At 37.6% G+C, this 20,021-nt stretch overlaps 3 protein-coding genes across 11 annotated transcripts in view; 1 reads left to right on the forward strand and 2 right to left on the reverse strand.

Annotated features, from left to right (window-relative positions):
• Nucleotides 1–1,873, reverse strand: part of LOC139981476 (protein unc-13 homolog D-like) — a 46,292-nt gene extending 44,419 nt beyond the window's left edge. Inside the window, exon 1 of one of the 2 annotated variants that reach the window (XM_071993887.1) lies at nucleotides 728–1,873. In XM_071993887.1, the coding sequence (XP_071849988.1) occupies nucleotides 728–1,546 (819 nt within the window). In that variant the 5' untranslated portion in view covers nucleotides 1,547–1,873. The remainder of the gene's footprint in view (nucleotides 1–727) is intronic. The other variant, XM_071993886.1, reaches the window with a different exon arrangement.
• Nucleotides 1,874–3,807: 1,934 nt separating this feature from the next.
• LOC139981288 (intraflagellar transport protein 22 homolog) lies at nucleotides 3,808–11,634 on the reverse strand. The gene is made up of 6 exons (XM_071993547.1): nucleotides 11,452–11,634; nucleotides 8,948–9,030; nucleotides 7,775–7,864; nucleotides 7,150–7,248; nucleotides 5,529–5,626; nucleotides 3,808–4,773 (listed from the first exon to the last, which is right to left on the reverse strand). Exons 1-6 carry the CDS (start codon nucleotides 11,488–11,490, stop codon nucleotides 4,625–4,627), a joined length of 558 nt encoding a protein of 185 aa, XP_071849648.1. The 5' UTR covers nucleotides 11,491–11,634; the 3' UTR covers nucleotides 3,808–4,624.
• Nucleotides 11,635–16,541: 4,907 nt separating this feature from the next.
• Nucleotides 16,542–20,021, forward strand: part of LOC139981619 (UNC5C-like protein) — a 42,541-nt gene continuing 39,061 nt past the window's right edge. Inside the window, exons 1-2 of one of the 8 annotated variants that reach the window (XM_071994144.1) lie at nucleotides 16,542–16,831; nucleotides 19,834–19,897. The gene's annotated coding sequence lies outside the window, so the exon portion shown is untranslated. Of the gene's footprint in view, nucleotides 16,832–18,547; nucleotides 19,316–19,833; nucleotides 19,898–20,021 lie in introns of those variants that run through there. The other 7 variants (XM_071994140.1, XR_011797896.1, XR_011797897.1 and 4 more) reach the window with 7 other exon arrangements.

Consider the following 20,021-nt stretch of genomic DNA (forward strand, 5'->3'; position numbering starts at 1 on the left):
AAAAAAGGATAAGGGACTAGCTTGCAAAGAGAGCCACATTTTCAAAGTTGCAAAGGACATAACATGTAGCAAAACAACTGCAGTTGGTATATGGTAACATTATGTGGTTATGGTATAATGTATTACGTAATACAATGGGTTTCATTGCAGTTTTTGTTCACAGTTTAAGTGTAGGTAAGCTCCATATGATCTCTGAATTAATAAATATAATAATTTAATGGAAAATATAGCTTTTTTATAATGTTCAAATCTTACACCTGCCCAATTTGTAGATCACCCCTGTCTCTATACCATTATATCGATCTATTAAATGTTGAGTGAGTTTTACGTGGAGAGAATATCTCATTCATGTGGGTTGCCTACGATTACCGCCACCTCCATATATCTCTGAAGATGATTTCCCTGACATGGTGGAGTTCGAGGGGTGGGGGGGGGGAGAGAAATTCCGGACCCCAAGATTATTCACAACAATGTACGTTTTAATGCAACACCATGGGACATTGGTCTGAGTCCTGCCACCTTTCCACTCCCCTAATGTTAAACTGCGCTGGTAGAATCCTACGCTATGATACTTCAATAACCAATATTTCAGCTGCAACTATCTTAATCCTTCACACTGATACATATAAGACATCAAATCCCGTACCAGTACAGTATCATTATAGTTTTCTGGCCCTCCACCCACCCTCCAGCTCTCCCCGTCTCTCTTGGTGTTAATATCGCTTACCTTAGTTTCAAGTTCATCATCTGAATCTTCTTCCGAATCTTCATCTCCCTTGACATCATTCTTCGGGCCCTTCTTAGATTTGCTGCCGGCCGCATCTGTATCACCCGCTGAGGAACGAAACATGCTCGGCAAGCTGACATCGAAGATCTTAGTGCTTGGTAACGACGGAAGGCTGGCAGTTGGTAAGTTGGATAACAGATTGACTTTTGCCAAAGATGGTGGTTTGAAAAATCCCGGAATTATACTTTGCTTCACCTCTGTATTCTCTTTAGGCTCCTCGGGTTGTTTGGTATCTCTCTGTTCGTCTTCGTCATCCATAAGTGATATGTTGAGAACCTCATCATCATATGCCGAGGAAACGGTGATATCTTCACTACTTGAAGGAGGGGGAGGAGGCGATGGCGGGGGAGGGTCTTTAGCTGGTTCTTCAAGAGGTACTAATGCTTCCTCGGACTTTTCCAATCCTCCATCCACGTCATCGAATTCGGCCAGAGGCGCTTGTTTCTCCTCTTGTTGTAAGATGTTGTTTTCCGCATCGACGATATCGGCATTCTTCTTATCTTTCTTGTCCTTTTTATCCTTTTTATCTTTTTTCTCTTTCTTCTCCTTCTTCTCTTTCTTCTCCTTCTTGCCCTTTTTACTTTGCTTATCGTCAATGGACGGCAAATCTGTCTCGCTTTTAGCCAAAGGCTCTGGTTCCGCCGCTTCTTCGGTCTGTTTCGACGTCTTCTTACGGACTGCTAGTCGACGTGTATTTTCATCTCCATCCTCGTTGGAGACACCTTTCTTTTTGCTTCCTTTCTTCTTTCCAAAATTCATTTTCAGGATTTTGAGCTCAAACTTCACAATAAGTACCCAAAATGAAACGTGTAAGGTACCGTGGTTACTTGATGGCCTGCGAATGCTGTCACTCCTTGTCACAGTGGTCTTGTTAAATTGTCGAAAAATCAAATCAAATATCCTTTTTTTCCCCGCAAAGATCACTCAGAAGCGAATCACAATAAATGAGCTTTATATAACGAAAAACATGTGCCCTTACTGATTTGGGTCACATAGATAGTGGCAACGACTGAAACTAAAGTTAATAATCCGTCGTACACCTATCACAAATTTTTATGGCCCTTGTCAATACCATCCTACCGACTTTAAACACATGGTATGTTTCTGGTGGTACCCGGCGTCTGTATATTGTTGAAGTCACTTGGGAAGTATTTACCAAAATATTCCAAAGGTCGAGTAAACTGAAGGGTAACAAAAAAGGCTTCCCAAATGAAAATCAAATAAGACCATCTGATAATCTGGAATATTGTAAATGTCAAGTTATGCTAACCTAACATTGACGAAGTTTGATCAACAAGAAAAAAAGATTCGAAAACCAGACAACACAAATACCCAGTCTTCGTTGTGCAGGGACACGATAAAACAGAGAAATACAGTCCCCAAGTACGAGTCGGTATCCATGAAAACGATTGTTAATGGGTTGGTTTGTATTGCAGGGGGATCCCAACGACCAGGCATCACGAGTAAAGGGAGGGGGAGGGGAGGGGAGGGGGAGGAGAGACTAGTCCCGTTGGTCGGGATCAATCAGGGAGTCAGGAAAATAAATGTGGGATAATGTTATTTCTCTCATTGAGACGTTAATAAACACTCCATCGATATCTGTAAAAAAGTTCTAGGGTCAGAACCGACACCAGGAAAGTGCTTTTGAAAACTTTTGAAAACTTTATATAACTTGTAGCATAATAAAATTTGAGAGCCAAGAAATGATGGATTTTAATGGGTAAAAAATTAAAGCCATGGCTGGAGGGAAAAGTTTTTCTTTAAAGTACTTCAAAGAAGCATTCCATAATACAATTATTAAAACAAATACAAAAGCAAATTTTCTGAGTTTTTTATTTATTTACACATATCTACAGAATGTGATCTTCACCATGTAATGAAAGAAAGACATTTCTTTAAAGGAAAAGTTAAAACTCTATATCAAAATAATCTTTTCTAAGTAGTTATGTAGTAGACATTTTGTTTTTCTTTCAGAGAGCAAAGCTTTATTGATTAATTATCTTCTAAAATAATCCAGAAGAATCATCAATATCTTCATACTTATACATGTAAATGGTGTGCATGTGTGTAGTTTTTTATATACTTTTTTTCAACTTTATTTATTATCTGCTATCAATTGTTTTATTATTGTTCTTGTTGTGACAAAAGCAATGTTATCTGCATTAGCACTGTGTTAATGTTCCAGTAAGTTTACACTGGGTAATAAAGAAAGCTAAATGATGATCCTTGGTTTGGGCCAAAAACACCCCCGCTTCTTTCTCGTTCCCTGAGCGCTAATGTAGAAAGAGGGAAATGACTAAACAAAACAACAAGAGACATAATAACTTATTTGAAAGCAAACTAATAAATACATGATGAACATATCAACCCTGTCAACCTTCAATATTTAACATGCCCAACATTTACAACAACTTTTAATTTATTTGTGACTAAATTTTAAAGGTGTTAGATGAGTTTGCAATCTCCTCCCAATAGAATCAGGGAATGATCTTATGCTGTTAAAGTATCAAACATTGTACCAGTTTCTCGAGTGAATTCCATGGGAAGGTGAATGACAGATAATGTGAACAACAGACGTGGAGTGTTAGCTCAGTGGTTAATGCCGGTGCCTTCCAATCATAAGGTCCCTGGTTCGAGTCACTCCAAGATTAATGTATGTCGTCCAGTTATAGAGTTGTTGATAATTGACAATTCATAATCATGGCCGTTAAATATGAATGTAAGAGACTGACTTCGGTCAGCTTGCGGCTTTGATAAGCCAATGAGGCTTCTTCGCGAGTTCCTGCTTGCAGGAAGATCTAAAATACATGCTTACATACATACATAATACAAAATACATACAAAATACATACATACATAACAGCACATTTAGTGAAGCAATCACCTGCATACATTCTCTCCTATGATAGTAAATAAGGATTACATTATAGAAATGAAGCTACCATGGTTGGGTTGACAAGCAAACGGCTGGTCTGACCATCTAGAGATAAACCTGTGGCCCCTTGAGACCATTTTTGGAGGTTCTTTTAGCTTTTTTTTTTATAATACTGTTTCCCTGTAAGGATCAAGGTGATTAATCTAATTATGAATGCATCAAATAATACTTCTATGATACAGCAGCAGAAAGAAAAAACAAAAACAAAAATAAAAATAAATAAATAATCATTCCCTCAATTGTCAACATCTAAAACTATCTTACAACGAACAAACACTTTATGACTCCAAACTGAATTTGAAGGAGTCTTAAAAAAGATCTTTGCTGAAACAAAAACTCTTTTCTGAACAAGACGAAGCTATATTTTTTCTGATGAGTACTGAGCAGCAGAATCATGGTCCTTGGCTGAAAAGAATCTAGAACTTCCATATCATAAGTAAATGGGTACAAAGTACACATAAGTTTTGTACAAAATTTTCACTATATATAACTTGACCAATAACAATCCACCCTTGAAAAGTTGTCAAAAGTGACTAACTCATTTAACCTTCTTCATCATGCATAAACCCTATATCAGTTTACTCATTGACATGGTAACGCCACAACAATTTGCAGCAAACAGATCGAAAATGTATAACAAAGAAAAAGGACATGTCTTACCATTTAAAGTCCTCTACACCATCCGCTCCCTCTAACAAGCTGCCCCACCCCCTCCCTTCTCTTTTAACTCTCTGCTCTCAAAATACAGTTCCATTTTACCAAAATTTCATGATAGGGTTTAGTTTGCAAAAACAATGTTGGCGGATGAATGGGGGGGGGATGTAAGAGGTAGGACTGGAAATATTTTCAACATTCCAACTTCAATCATCTTGGATATTGGTCATCTCTCAAAGTCCTAATAATCACTGAATAATACTAAGTTCCTCTTCATTCTGCCGATGACTGATGTTGCTGAAAACTTTCATCAAAAATGCCTTGAAGTCTCTCCTTGTCCCATCTGGATCGTTGTCAAGGTTACACTCCACGTGCCGGACTTTTGCCAAGGGGTTAGCTGTTTGATGAAGAAGAAGATAAGGAAGAAGGGGGGAAATAATAGATGTATATAAACATAAGGCTCAGGTTTAAAAAATATATGTTGTACGAATCAAATCTAAGTAAGTCAGTCTTTCACATAAATTTGCCATCAGCTGATATAGTTGAGTCTCTTTAAATCATATTTTTGCTCTGATTTTGCCAAATTCTTGATATCGTTGGATTTTTCTTAAAATCCCCAATCCACCATACAACACTCAGATCAATTCAGATTATGACCAAGAAAATGGAACAAATTTTGGAAATTTTCATCTTGCATGAAAGAAAAAAATACTTTGATAAATTTTCCCAGCAACAATAATAAGTAATATTTATATAGCGCATAATCAGCAAAGCTGCTCAAAGCGCTTTACAAATGTAAAACCTAAAAACAAATAGTACTTAACAAAAACCAAAATATTAAATATATAGAACCAATAAGGCAAAAAAAATGTAAAAGCCAAAAGCAACAATATAAAAAACTTCCGTACTAAACGATACTAAAAAAATTAAAACCAACTGTTTTCTTAGAATCCAATGTGAACAACTGATCCGATTCTAAAATATTAAAGAAGATGGATGATTTCTTAGGTGTGACTGCACCAGTGTGTGTGGTTTCTACCACACTTGCTTTATATCAAGCTGTTCATTTCTTTAATTTTATGACTTGCAAGTTTTAGTTCCATCTTGAAAATTGGATGAGAAGGTAAAGACTGTATCTCGAACGGAACTTACGAATGTTAACTCTCCTTGCCGCTGCGCCAGGTTTGAAGTAGCCAAAGATGAGACACTGGGAATCTTTTATACCTTGATTGTAAACAAAATGGTTGTACCTAAGAGAGGGAGAAAAATTGGATTAATTATTTAAAATTTAAGCATTATTAGTTATTTTTACTTGTGACATAATATCAAAAAGAAAAAGAAATCTGTCAAATGCAGGTAACACTTTAATATCAGCTTTTTTGTTCTTGACAAATCACTCCAGTAATCTTGTTATTACTCATTATCAAGAAATGAACTTTTTTGCCTTCAAATCAGTGCTTGTTTATCAATCTAATTATACTGACAATTTAAAGTCAGCTCCTGAAAAACAACACAAATCATGACTAAACCAAAAACCTATATTTTTTTTTTCTATCATGAAATTTTTATGTTTTAATTAATATTCTGTACAACATTGGGTATTAGAGAAAGAATTACAAAAGGCATGTAAAGAAAGCTTCAAATACTGCAATTTATAAATCAATTTGATAATTGTTTCAATGATTAATTTGTTCTGTCTTGATGTATCAGTAATAAGTGTTCCTGGTAGGCCATTTAAGCTGCTTAAAGTACTAGAAGAGCGCCACCACTCAACTGAAACTGGTGGCATAAAATCATCTTTGTTATAACAGAAAGAATAAGCAAAGAATCTTACTTGTATGTACCTGGGTATGTTTATATAGGGTATGCATTTGTATACATGCTGGAATGAAATACCATGTGTGCTGATTAAAGTATTAAAAGAGCACCATCAATTTAAGCTGCTTAAAAGTACCAGAAGAGCGCCACCACTCCACTGACACTGGTGGAATAAAGTCATCTTAGTTATGACAGAAAGATTAACCAAAGAATCTTACTTGTAGGTACCTGGTTTGTAGGTTATGCATTTGTGTACATGCTGGAATAAAATACCATGTGTGCTGATTAAAATATTAAAAGAGCACCCTCAACAACAGACTATTGTAACAAACTTACTTTGTTATATAAGACTAAAGCATAACAGAGGGACATCATTACATGTAAGTATGTATGTATGTGTGTACATGCATATATGTGTGTGTATGTATATTTAAGAAAAAGTGCAATACAATGTTAAAAATAGAATAAAATCAACTCATAATATCAAGCTATGATTATCAATTTCATTATTAAAGAATCATTGTTCATGTAGCCAAAAATATACAAATGCTTATTGATAAGGAGATTCAAATTTGTGCATTTTAGTTTGCCATATTCTTCATGTCTGTGCCATAATTTCCATAGCAATGTAACTCTTCAGCTTTCAACTAATTTGACTTTGCAATGGTTAAGAATTTTGTATATTATACGAATGAATTTTTTGTTTTGGGTTTCTAATTAGGGCGACATTAAAGTAAACAAAGTAACAAACAAATCTGTTTTTAATGAAGGAATTAATTATATCATAGTTAATATTAATCACCGATCACAGAAGAGGGTATCTCCATTTGATTACAAGTCTAAATCACATTTATATTATAAACCAAGTATGTCTGACATAATTGCTGGAATTGTCACAACCAAAAACAGATAACATTTCATCAAAAGACAGAGAGCGACAGAGACTTGCTCTTACCATGTTTCTAGTTCTCTCTCATGATTTAATTGATCTGGGTTGTAGACCAGAATGATGCCGTGAGCATCTTTCGCTAAAGAAGGCCAACATTCATCAAACCTAGCAGAAGGAGAGAGAAACAAAGACAAGGAAATATTTGTTGGTGTGCTTGGAACTGGAGAATTACAGATGTTCTACTTAAACCCTTCGCTCCACTCTTCCACACCCCTCAACATTCCCTTACCCTTATCCACCCCCCCCCCCAACCAACCCACAACTGATAGACACCAAAACTAGTAGAGCATTTGGGAAAGGAAACTATTTTTCAGGAAGTAGTATGCTTCCATGACAATGACAAATTGCCATTGCCATTTGGACCTTACGGTCCTTCTAACTAACATCCATTTAAGATTACAAAAAAAAAAACAGGAAAACTCAATATTTTGCATGAGTGCAATATTAATGAGACAGTAGGAACATCAATTGCCATAGTCTTCTCATGACAGTAAAAAATCTTCCTCATCTCATCTCACTCCACTCAACTCCCCCCCTCCCCCCTCTCCCCACCCCTTCAACCCTCCACTTTATTTAGCTGCTGCCATACTTCCAAGTTCTGACAGCTAGAGTGCTGGGCCATCATACTTACTTTGTGTCACCACTGCAATCCCACATTTCGACTTCAGCTGTTGAGGTGCGATTGCCCGTCCATGAGCCATTACTTTCAAATTCCAAGATTCTGAAAGACAAAGATGAACTTCGTTGGAAACAACATTTCCAGATAGTAGCTAAGGTTTATGGTACTGTAGGTTGATCTCAAATAGAATTCCAGTACAATACAAAGCCATGCTCATAAGGAGTCTGATTCATTGTTAACAATTCTTTCCACAACCAAGTGTTGATTGAGGTACATAGATGAACAGAGATTGCAACAACTATGAAAAAATATGAAGCAAATGTGTCCCAGTTTTTCTTTGGTATAGAATGAACTACAATTATAAGATGTCCGGAGGAGTCAAGTGGGATCCCGGAAAAGGGGATCTGCAACAAAACAAAAAATGACTTGCCATGCAGTAATCTTGGTAGCAATTAATATGGACAATACAAGCTCAGAATTTGTATTACATCCCAATGAGCGAGAGAAATAATTAAGGGGATTGTTCAGGCGTACTCCTGGACCTGCACTCCCACTCATTTGGCCAGAATTTTGAGGTCTGTATATTTTCGTATTTTATGTAAAACTGAATTCCACTGAAGTAACTTATTACTTTGACAGATAAAGATCCATTTGTACCCTGAAATGTCTGTGTTTGTTGTAGATACAGCAGTTATGTAAAGACAGAACTAAGTTGGTGGAAGATGGGGGGGGGGGGGGGTATACAACAGGGTCATATTAAATCTGTCAATACAATTTAAAATCTAATACTTTGTCCAAAGGGAAACCAGTATTGTTGTTGCAACATGAGAGATTTTTAAGTACAAGCAGCAATTGCTCTATATCTTTAAAATTTTGGATCATCCTTTTTATAATATACACAATGAGAGAAAATGCCTGTTAAAAAACAGCTTATGCCCCCCCCCCCCCATAAAAAACAAAAAAACAAATAGAGGGCCTAGAATTTTGATCTTAGCAGAATCTTTATTTCCAAGGTAGTTAAGTCAGACAGTTTGTCTTTGAAGAAGATTCTGCTAGGATCAAACCATCAGGCCCTCTCCTCTGACTAACACATTTTATATTACCAGCTTGGGTTAACCCTGAAGAAGAGAAGAATGTACAGTAGTTCAGATTATTGGTAATATATAAACTATGGTAATTATTTACCTGGCTCCCTGTGTTGGATGGTAGGCACCTCCTGATATATCCGAAGCCTCGGCCAAAAAGTTAGAAAGCACACTCTTACCACTCTGTAAGAAAGGACACCAAGGAAAATGTGATTAGCTTAGCCAATAGTACAGTAGGACTAAAACTGCTGCTTTGTAAGGTTATTGAGGAATTGGTATTTCTGGTTTGTGAATTAGGAAATGGGGTTTGTTCTTTTAATGGTTTCAAAACAACCTTGTTCATCATAGCTATACTGCACTGATGATGGAGGAGGTGCCTTCACATATCCCTCAGTATGGGATGCCTTAATTCTAGGGATGCACCGGATAGTCCGGCCGGATAGTGAGAAATTATCCGGTTCCGGCCGGATATTTTTCAAAATCCGGCCGGATCTTTTTCAAAATCTGGCCTGAATCATCCCTTAAAAAGGTGTTGGTATTAACTTAAATCAATGTAAACTATTTCCAAAAATTAATAAAAACATTCAAAGTAAGGAAAAATTAGGTTTAACATGTTTAATTTAATTTTCTCAATGGTCTGACCCACTGTTTCTAAAGATCAACCAAAACAATACAACTACTGTAATTATATGAAGCTATATACAACAAATACAGTTTGCAGTGAAATCATTTCTTGCAGCCTTCATCAGTTTAATATTGTAGTTATTTTATTAAAGAATGTAGATTACACTACTTCAAGTCATATTTAATCTCATAAATGGGGTCTTAATTTCACCTTCTTGATAATATGCATATACCTCACCTAAGATTTGCTCCTTGTTTCATACTTCTACGTCTTATTAATGATTTTCTTTTGTGTAATGAAAAACTCCGGTTCCGGCCGGATTTTATCCGGCCGGATTTCACGTACTATCCGGCAAAATCCGGTCCGGCCGGATCCAAAAATTTGGATCCGGTGCATCCCTACAGTTAATTCACATATCCCTCAGTTTGGGGTGCCTTCACATATCCCTCAGTTTGGGGTGCCTTCACATATTCCTCAGTATGGGATGCCGCCACATATCCCTCAGTATGGGATGCCGCCACATATCCCTCAATATTTCAGAAAGTAGTAAGATACTGAGGGTTCACTCTTGTCCGCCGGATGGGGACATTAAGTGGCATCCTGACGGCAGGAACCTGTTAGAATATTATGACACACCTGCTCTGCAACTCTCCTAACAGTCATCAAAAGAGAATGATTAGTATAAGCTAAATGTTCATCCAAACTAATCACTTGGATAGGTTTCAAATCAGGTTCCATCAGTTCAGTTCTTTGGCTAAAAGTACGATGGGATTTGAGCCAGCAACCTTTCTTTCCATTGTTCATAATATCGCCAGTCTGTTTTTGGTTGTTTATTTACATACAAACCCACATTTCTCCTGAAATTCCTTCCCAGCCGCTTGTGTTCATGTGTGTAACCTAGGCTAGCTCGTGTAGGCCAATACTATAGTTGGAGGATAAACTAAACAAAGTGGCTATTGTTACGACTAGTCGTAAGAATAATTCCCGACTACGCATGCGCAGTTGCTATTTTCATGACCAGGAGTACTATTTTTACGACGAGGAGAAACAATACTTTCTGGTTAGGGTTAGGGTAAGGGTTAAGGCCCGGTCACACTACAGCGATATTTTATCGAAATACGGTCCGATTTTTCCGATTTTAGGCCGAAGAGTGAGGTTTGTGGTAGTGAATGTAATGAATGCAGTAGAATATTCGAATACCTACTTCAAATCTGAGGGGTTCTAGAACTGACTACATTCTGAAGTGACGTCACATCGAAAAACGATAAAAATCGGAAGAGAAATCGGATAGCTAACCGATAAAAGGAAACGGAGTCAATATCAAAAGTTAGGAGAGGGCTATTCCACATCGGAATGGCTCAACAGATAACAAATCAGGTCCTTTATCACTGTGGCTAGAAGACCCGAACGAAAAACTGTCTGTTTCGATTCCTCTGGGAAAATCGGATAGTATTCCGATAAAATATCTGTATAGTGTGACCGGGCCTTTAGGATTGAGGTTTAGGGTTATGTTTATGGTTAGGGTTACCCCTTCTACATGCGCAGTTGCTTTATTTACTTTACTGCGCTTGAATTTGCCTTTGTCGTAAGAATAGTTTATAAATAATTGTTACGACTCATCGTAAGAATAGCCACGGCCTAAACTAAATCATAAATAGGCCTAAAGTAAAATCAGAAAGATGGTCATTACCGGCAAAGCTTGGAAAGAACAGCTTAGTTTTAGGCATCGCGAAATTATCATACCTTAAATTATCAGGCCTACCATCTTACAGGAACAGATGGCTATGGAGTATGGGTGTGCTACTGAATTAAGTGACACTGTTACTTGTGAGCCGAACGAAGAGTGTTGATCGTGTTTCGCGCAACTAGGCTAGTACGACTACTACTAGGCCTAGGCTCGCTTGCCAAGCGTTAAGCTAACGTTAGATGTTGTTAAATAGTGTGGGAAGTTTGAAGCGAATACAAAATTGTCTACTCACATCACACGGACCAATTACGAGTATCTTAGCTTTCAACATTTTTTAATTTCAATTACTGATTTTCATCAACAACTGTAATGCAATCGCTTTCTCAGGCGAAGATCGACGTAGGCCTAACTTAAAATTAGTCGTCGAGGCAAGGAATGTTGTCGGTCAAAGGTTGTTGCCAAGTGTATCAGTTGGTAGTACAGTCATGTTACAAAAAGCACACAGGGCCAACTGGAGTTGTAACCAGGTAAAGTACAAATGTCTGTATCTAAATGTGTTTAGATCATTAAGTGTTATTTAACTGTATTATTAGGCTCCTTACATCAATTTTTGTTTGAACTAATCTTCCAAATCGAGGAAATTTACTTTCTTCAATGGAAAGTACCGTTTCAGGTAGAATGATTTCCCCATCTATTTTTGTTGCCGAAATCCGCGAATGACAGTTTTGTCAACGCCCTAAAAGATACCTGGTTGATCAATTGTTTCAACTTATTTTTACAGAATCGTATTGTCTTAGCATTATTGAGAGGTTCAACTTTCAACGAGTTTGCTGTATATAGATAACGCCCTCTTCCGGGTATTTTTTTTTAATGAAACTACTCAAATCACGGCCCATATCCGTACACCTGTTACTTAAAGCGTTTGGTGCACAGGGATGTCTGGCGGGGAGAGGGGATGGGAGGAGAACTCTTTTGTATCACCTGACGGACGTGTTCGAACTTTATTTAGAGAGGCATATACTTTGGCTACCAAATATAGCGAGCTAAATGTAACGACCTTTTTCATCATCATCATCATCATCATCATCATCATCATCATCATCATCATCATCATCATCATCATCATCATCATCATCATCATCATCATCATCATCATCATCATCATCATCATCATCATCATCATCATCATCATCATCATCATCATCATCATCATCATCATCATCATCATCATCATCATCATCATCATCATCACACACTGCATTGTCCCGTCACAGTGTCACACTATGCCGCGACTGCACGTCACACACAGTGTGAACACAAGGCGTCCATAAAAAATGTTATTTGAACACGATGCAAACTTATTCTCCAAAGTGGTCAAGACAGTGTCCCTGGTATATAGGCTTAGGTTATTATTCTAATAATGTGACCATTTAAGCACATCTATCAATATCTGCGGGCTCATCTGCTATACGTCCCTTTAAATCATATATAGTGGTATAATGGTGCTATACATCTACGTTTGTTTTCAAATATTCACTACAATACGGTAAGCAGACCTTATACCAATGACCTCGACTCTAGTATACAAAGACAGAACAATTCATAACTGGTTCATTGAGTTTGGGTTTCAACAAGTTTGACAAGTATAACATGTCATTTAAAATGAGGGTGTCGGAGAAGAAAACAACAGAAACTCCCCTTTGACATTTGATGATTAATATTTATGTATTCGTATTCAAATCAAGGACTTTTATCTGTATTTTGGCTTCAAACGATTTCATTGCATTATTTGCGGTGCGTCAACTATCATTGGTGTGATTTAGGACGTATCAGCTGAAAGATCTTTCTAAATTTCACCCTAATTGACAGCTTGGTGGCCCCTGCAGTATATGCTAGTCATTTTGGGCGATTTGATTGCCATGGGCATAAAAATTTATAGTTAAATGAATATAATGAAAAATGGAAAACGTAAAACGTAAAACTATCCTGCACTTTAGGATTCTTATATAGGTAAAGCTGCAATCTTTATTCAAACAGAAGTACTCGAACTTTCACTGTATAGACTTTTATTTTGTTAGTAATTTAAACCTATTAACCATGCCTTTTGCTTTCCTAACCTGTTGAACAAACATATCTTATATTTTACAATTTTGAACCCCCCCCCCCCCCAAGGAGAGAAAAATGCATGGTGTGAACGCAAAGTTTTATAATACAATACAAAACCGGTTTTTAAGTACTTTTAATGGTGTCGCGGTAATTGTGAAAAAATTGGGTCAATTGGGCTATATGTTTACACAAACGAACGCGTTTTACAGAAAATCCTACATGCAAGCAGATGTACATATATACGTGAGTGAAAAGGTTAAAATTCAAGTCAAACCCCCCAAAATCACGAAATATGCCCGGATGTATGTATTTTGGGTAAGTGTTTTAGTTTACATCTTATTTATATTTCCTCTATATAGCCGATACATTTAACATCCAAATCTTATGTTCATATACTCCCCTTCCCTCGGCCGTCCCTCAACCCTGGGATTTGAGTTGTCACGTGGTGAATTGAGGTCGCTCTTAATGTTCAGCTCAGACATACCCAGAATGAGTAAAGCATTGGGGAATGCGCTTTCTTAGATCGTTTGCACACATGCAGTGCATTAGCTTTTGGCTACAGCAACCATCATAGATTTTGTCTTCATTTTATTACTAACTCCAAATCAGACAAGTCTTACATGTTTTACGATTGTGTGAGGAGTGAGATGAGAACGGGAGGGGTGGAGTGGGGGGGGGGGTGGGGGGCATGGGTCCAACGTATAAAAAGCATATGGAAAGTGTAGAGTGCCTGTACACCCCACCTCAAGGTCAAATATCAGGGAAAAGGCGATAAAAGTTTAATTTCAATTCAATCAAGACAGTTTTTTCAACTATACTTACAAGAATAAGAAAGGAAGCGATTTCATTAAGGCGTCGTTATACTAGCTACTCGAAATAATATTGGAATCAGTTTGGCTTGCAACGCTTTAACTCTATCGTGCCATATAACACTATGCAGCTAGTATAGTTTTGCAAACGACGCCAGCTCTTTTACTTCGCAGGTGGTTCTTTTTTTGTTTGTAAGTTAATTATTTTTTCATCCTTAATTTGTGTCTGAGCACTTGACAAATTTCACGTAGACCTATTTAAAAACGCATCATCATCAACAACCGAAAGAAATATCTAATATGTAACCAATGATCCAGGGTAGTTTCGAAAAGACTTGCTGTATAAAGCAACAAGAAAGAAACGGAAGCACAAGGTCGGAGAGAGAAAGACCTTGGAAACGGTGACGGAACTACTACTAAAGCCTTTTCATGTCGAGTGTAAGTGAACGGCCCCAGACAGAGGAACTTGTTGCGTATTTGTATACTGAAGGTAAACATCGATGTGTGTATTAATTATACGCTAACAAAATGAGGTTGTAATCAAGAACAACCCACCGATTAAATTAGATTCGTAATTGACGTAGGTTCTGCTTGAAAGATAAGGTAGTGGATAAATTTGACTGTGTTTGTTCTGCTATGTAGCTCGTTATTAATCTTTTACCTTCTACGTACGTCATTGGATGACGTCAGTATACACGAGAAGTTTTCGGGAGTCCATCATGAGTCTATTGTTCAATTCAAGCAAGGGTGCGAAATACGTCAAACTCCCCTATATATCATGCATGGAGACCATGAGAAACTCGATAGATTTAATAAACGACAAAATGTAACAAAATGAAAAGACTTAACACCCAGTGGTTCCAAAACTTTTTCTAGTAACCGCCCAAGTTACTTCCAGTCCACAACCCTAGCGCCCCCATACACATACTAACACACACCGTGTGGAGAGTGTCCTGTCCAGACCACGTCACCAAGATACAAATAAACGTTCTGGTTTTGAGTGACTCTGACTTTGTACCACAAAAATAAAATAAAAGCTTGCTTATAGATAACTTATTGCTAATTTTTTCTTTGTGAAGCCTACGTGTTACTAAAGTGTTCGTGACTTAGATTTTGTCATAGACCTATAGATTGTAAAAACAAATTGCCTTCTTGGTTCAGATGCAACCCTGGTGCCCCTACTACTGCCTTTATCCACACAGCCCCCATACCGCCCTTTTCCCTCACCGCTCTTGGATCTTTCTAACGACCCTTGGAGAGGGGTGCTGGGCGGTACCGCCCCCTTTGGGAATCACTGCATGGTTTACACCATCAACCTATTAAAGGAATTGGTTCCTCAATGTTTCGTGCCTCTAGATGGAACTTTCAGGTTGTGTGGTAAGGGTAGGGGGTGGACATATGTCTGTTTTTTCAACTTCAAGCCCCCTCCCCATCTATAACAAGGAAAGCAAATACTTAGCTGCTGCAGCATACCATTGACCGCACGGACCATTAACACAAGCAGAGCTGTCACGGGCAGGTGTTTGTATCATCTTATACATGTGATCCTGCGGAAGTTGCATGGGCCGGAAAAGCTGTGACATTTAGTTTTCATTACCATATTTGTTCTATTAAGTGGTAAAATGACAAGGTAGACTCCCAATATAATTAGCTCGTTGGACAAATTTGTCAATAAACAGCTCTTTTCGCTCTTTCTCATTCATTCAGTCTGTAAGGCCTATTTCACAAATTAATCTGAATGTTCTGTCAGGTCATGCCTGTAGTCAACGGATTACTCTTGATGTTCTATCAGTATGCATGGGGAGGTCATGCCTGTAGTCAACATATTACTCTGGATGTTATGTCAGTATGCATGGGGAGGTCATGCCTGTAGTCAACATACTACTCTGGATGTTCTGTCAATATGCATGGGGAGGTCATGCCTGTAGTCAACATTTTACTTCGGGAATTTAGGATAAAGAATGATGTATTATCATTTTCATGATATATATATATAAGGGAAAATTAAGAGTTTAGAAGTGAGCCCGTTGACATAATTGACCTCTAGGCCTGACCTCACCCCTCCGCGTCGAGCATATGGTTCAAGTATGGACCGAGGGTTGGGTACACTTGACACACAAAACGGTGCAACTGTTGTGAATGATGGGTCGAGGAAAGAGCTGAAAATTCGCAAACTCAACAGAACTTTCATTCCAGCTGATGAACTCATGTACAAGGGATGATGTTTTCGGATCACATTAGCATATATAACATTGCGGCTCGTCGCCAATTAACCCCCAATTCCCGTTAAGCTATCATCCCGTTTATTATAATCGGCTGCATAAATTTTGCACGACGTACAGCTCACATGCAAGTAACGAACATTTAAAAACTATTTTGATTGGTCAGTTTTCTAGTCTTTATGCTCCAATTCAATTGGTTGGAAACACTTACTACTAATCGTGCGCTCTTGTTCAAGTTGGTGTAAATACACCGCCACAATAGCTTACCTTAGACAACTTCATTTCATGACAGGGTTGATATGTTGATGCTTTATTAGCGACGATCGCTTCGTCTGAAACGAAAGGAAACCCGGTGGATTTTATATATTTGACATTGAGAGATGATATTTAAGAAGGAAGTTAATATATCAGTGAAGTATTATTCGACTACATACTTCTGAATGTAGGCTAGCTATACTGCAACTTGCACACTATCGACGGATCCTAGGCGCACCGACAGCAAAGGCCCATCCAGGCTATACTGCCTACAGAATCGGTAAGGTAGCTAGGCTAAGTGTAAATGAGGACAATAGCTAGCCTACTGTATTACAGGTTAATTTAGTCATAACCATTGCTTGGAGTCTATACGGAGGTCGATAAGACACCGAAGAAACTGCCGCAGAATAAAAAAAGAAGAAAAAACAAAGCTAAAAAAGGAAGTATGTATCATTGCTCATTTTTAAATCCCTCATTAGCCAAATCATAATGTCGGATAATGGGACTAACTAGTATAAATAATGCTATGTCACTGTATGTGTGCAGCATCCCTCAGAAGATTGAATAATACAACCAAATGAGATTTAATGCTGAAATGCCAGCTTCGGTTAGACTAACTTTATCTCAAGAGCTGCAAGCTTCTTGCCTTCTCTTTTATGTAAAATACTGTCTGGAAAACTATAAGCTGGGAGCAACCGAGATACGAACTATAGATCTAGGCTAGGTATGTTACACATTGATCATTTGTCCAAATAGGTTGAGTGAAACCCTTCTAACTCTCCTTCTCTCCCTTTTCCTCCATCCCATTTCTCCCACAATTCAGTCTTACCCTAATGGCATCTTCAACTCCCAAACTTAGAAGTCACAGAATTAAGTTTCGGTTTGCTAACTTGGGTTTGTAAGTTTGGACCATAAAGCCATATCATACGTAATATTACCCATGATATGTACTGCCTAATATTTATTCTTACTTAGAGATCTATGTGGTTAAAATTGTTTTGATATTTTTAATAGCAAGATATATCAAATTCTGTAATATGACACAGAAAATTTTTTGTTCTACAAATTAAGTGTTTTAATGTGTTTCTCGATCCACATACAGTCCTTTAAACGTTTCCGTCCGGCACTATCTTTGATGATTAATTAACAAATTTTACCATTACCAAATTATGGGTGAATTCTTGGCACAAAATTTAGCAGCAGAATAGGAGGAAGCACCATTTGCAATCTAAGTCAAAGTGGAAGGGATCACCCCCCCTTTGACCTCCACCCCAAGACATGTATCACACTGTCGCACAAATCCACCCTGCACTCAAATGTTCCTGAGCACACCGTGACCCCTGCATGAACCAATAACATGGGAAGTTCTTTTTTGTTTGTCTGTCTGTCTGTTTATCAATGATTGTTTTATTTGTTTTAAGCCCATGGGGACACCCCCTCCCTTTCGACCCCTCCCCCTCCCTTTCGACCCCTCCCCCTCCCCCATGACCGCGATCCTCCTGCATTGATGTGCACCCCCCCGAATCGGTTACTCTGGCTAGGGCCCTGATACTACACAATGGCAAAGATACAGAAAATATAGTTATTGTACCCTGAAGCATACTATAGTTGTCAGTATTATCTGAGAAAGCAATTCCATAAACCTGCAAAATGGTATACAAAATGTCAACATTAATTTTATTCCCTGGAATTGACGATGTTCAGCTATTATATAGTCTCTTTTAGGTATGAAATCATTGCAACAAATAAAACATCTCTTGCGATCAATAAATTGTAAAATATATATTTTTTACTTCATTCAGTAAATATATAGAAGTTGAACTGGTTAATTTTCTGTATGTTTATGATTCTGTGGACCATTTTATCATTGTAGTACGTTTTACTATACAGCTGAATGTTGGTTTGTTGTGCTGGCTAACAGCCTGTTCTTTATTGAAAGTGACCTACTATAGTTGACAATGACGATTGTAAAATCTTTGGCAACAGCCTTTAATGGTGAATGGAAATCAGCTCCCAGGCACCTATACCCATTTAAACGCATAAGTAGCTGAGTATTCAAGAATTAAAAAAAAAAAAACCAACAATAAAAACAGACCAGAACAAATGTCCTGCAGGTGATTATATCATATGCTATTTTTAGAATGGAATTTTTCTCCAATCATGTGACAGGGTGTTCCATGAACTGTGTACTTGGATTTGTAGATAACAAGGGGACTTTACCTCTGATGAAATATTGAGTGGGAAATGCATAGAGTTGATACAAGCGGTATGCCAGTAGATATTAAGAGGGCAAACTTGTGACCAAGTTGTTATATTTTGTGTGTATAGGACTGGTTTTAACACAGCAGGGAAATGTATGTTTACTTTTCATCAGTCAAATTTAGAAGTCACAGAAGTGGAAGGCTGGTAGTAATGTAGTATGTCAACAGGTTTTTAAGGAGCAGTTGTAAAAAATTTATACAAAATTGATAGAGAAATTCCAGAGAGACCTTCAGAATTAAATGGACGCTGAACAATTGTGTTGACTGATGCTGCCATCACTGTCATTGTTGGACAATTTAAGCAGGTAGAGGAAGCAAATGTATGTCGATAAATTTCAGAAGTTTGAGGTTCATTTTCATCTGGGATTTCTGCGCTGACACTTAAAATACAGTTCTGTATAATTACTGTACTACTCCCAATCAGAGCAAGAAAGTTGTGCTGTTTAAAAAAGAAAGAAGGAAACAAAAAAACAAGTGTTCTATATATACTACATTTTATTAAGGTAAATTTTTTTTGAAATATTTTTTTGATGTCTTTGTTTTGTAATCCCAGCACAATCTGGGAATGCTTAAAATTGTGTTAACTATTTTCCTGTTGAGTAATGTAAACTACAGCAGGAAGCAAATGTTGATGTCATGGAAATTGACTCATTTTGTGTTTGAAACCTCCCACTGACACGGGCCTGTACAATAGCTCTCTCCCATCAAAGTAATGGAAATTGTGCAGAGGTGAAGTTCATGCCATTAATTTCATGTTGAATTATCCTAGTAACCTCTGCAGGGATGTAATGTTGATAATCAGGAAAATTGACTCATTGGTGGTTCTGAATTCCTTCACGCTCTTGTTCGTACAAGGATGTAACCAGCATCAGAGACTTCAGAGTAATAAAGATTTTGCAGGCCGGCCGACAGCTGTAATAAAAAACGTAAAATCAGTCACCTCTTGACACCCTTGTGACTATTGGTGCCTGTCTCGAATTTAATTTGTCTCTTTGTTTTTTTTTCTCTCCTTGGATTGCAGTTCCAGTCTAACTTTCTTGAACAATCTCAACTTTTGCAGAAAGCCAACTGGCTGGGAAATGTAAGTAAGTTTGACTCATCTTGTTTGGGAAGAATTCATACTAAAAACTTCACCATATTTTTTTTTAGCTCAAACTATTGTAAGGTTTGTAGAGGTATTAAATATTTAGGTCTCTAGTTTAAACTTTT

The sequence above is a fragment of the Apostichopus japonicus genome, chromosome 15 (assembly GCF_037975245.1).
Source record: "Apostichopus japonicus isolate 1M-3 chromosome 15, ASM3797524v1, whole genome shotgun sequence".
NCBI classification, from domain to species: Eukaryota; Metazoa; Echinodermata; class Holothuroidea; order Aspidochirotida; family Stichopodidae; genus Apostichopus; species Apostichopus japonicus.

Coding starts and splice junctions, on each gene's coding strand:
- LOC139981288 (XM_071993547.1), bottom strand. CDS start 11,490: ATGTTGAAAGCTAAGATACTCGTAATTGGTCCGTGTGAT. Junction 9,031..11,451: donor TCGTAATTGGTCCGTGTGAT/GTGAGTAGACAA, acceptor CCTTTCTTACAG/AGTGGTAAGAGTGTGCTTTC. Junction 4,774..5,528: donor GGCAAGGAGAGTTAACATTC/GTAAGTTCCGTT, acceptor TTCATCAAACAG/CTAACCCCTTGGCAAAAGTC.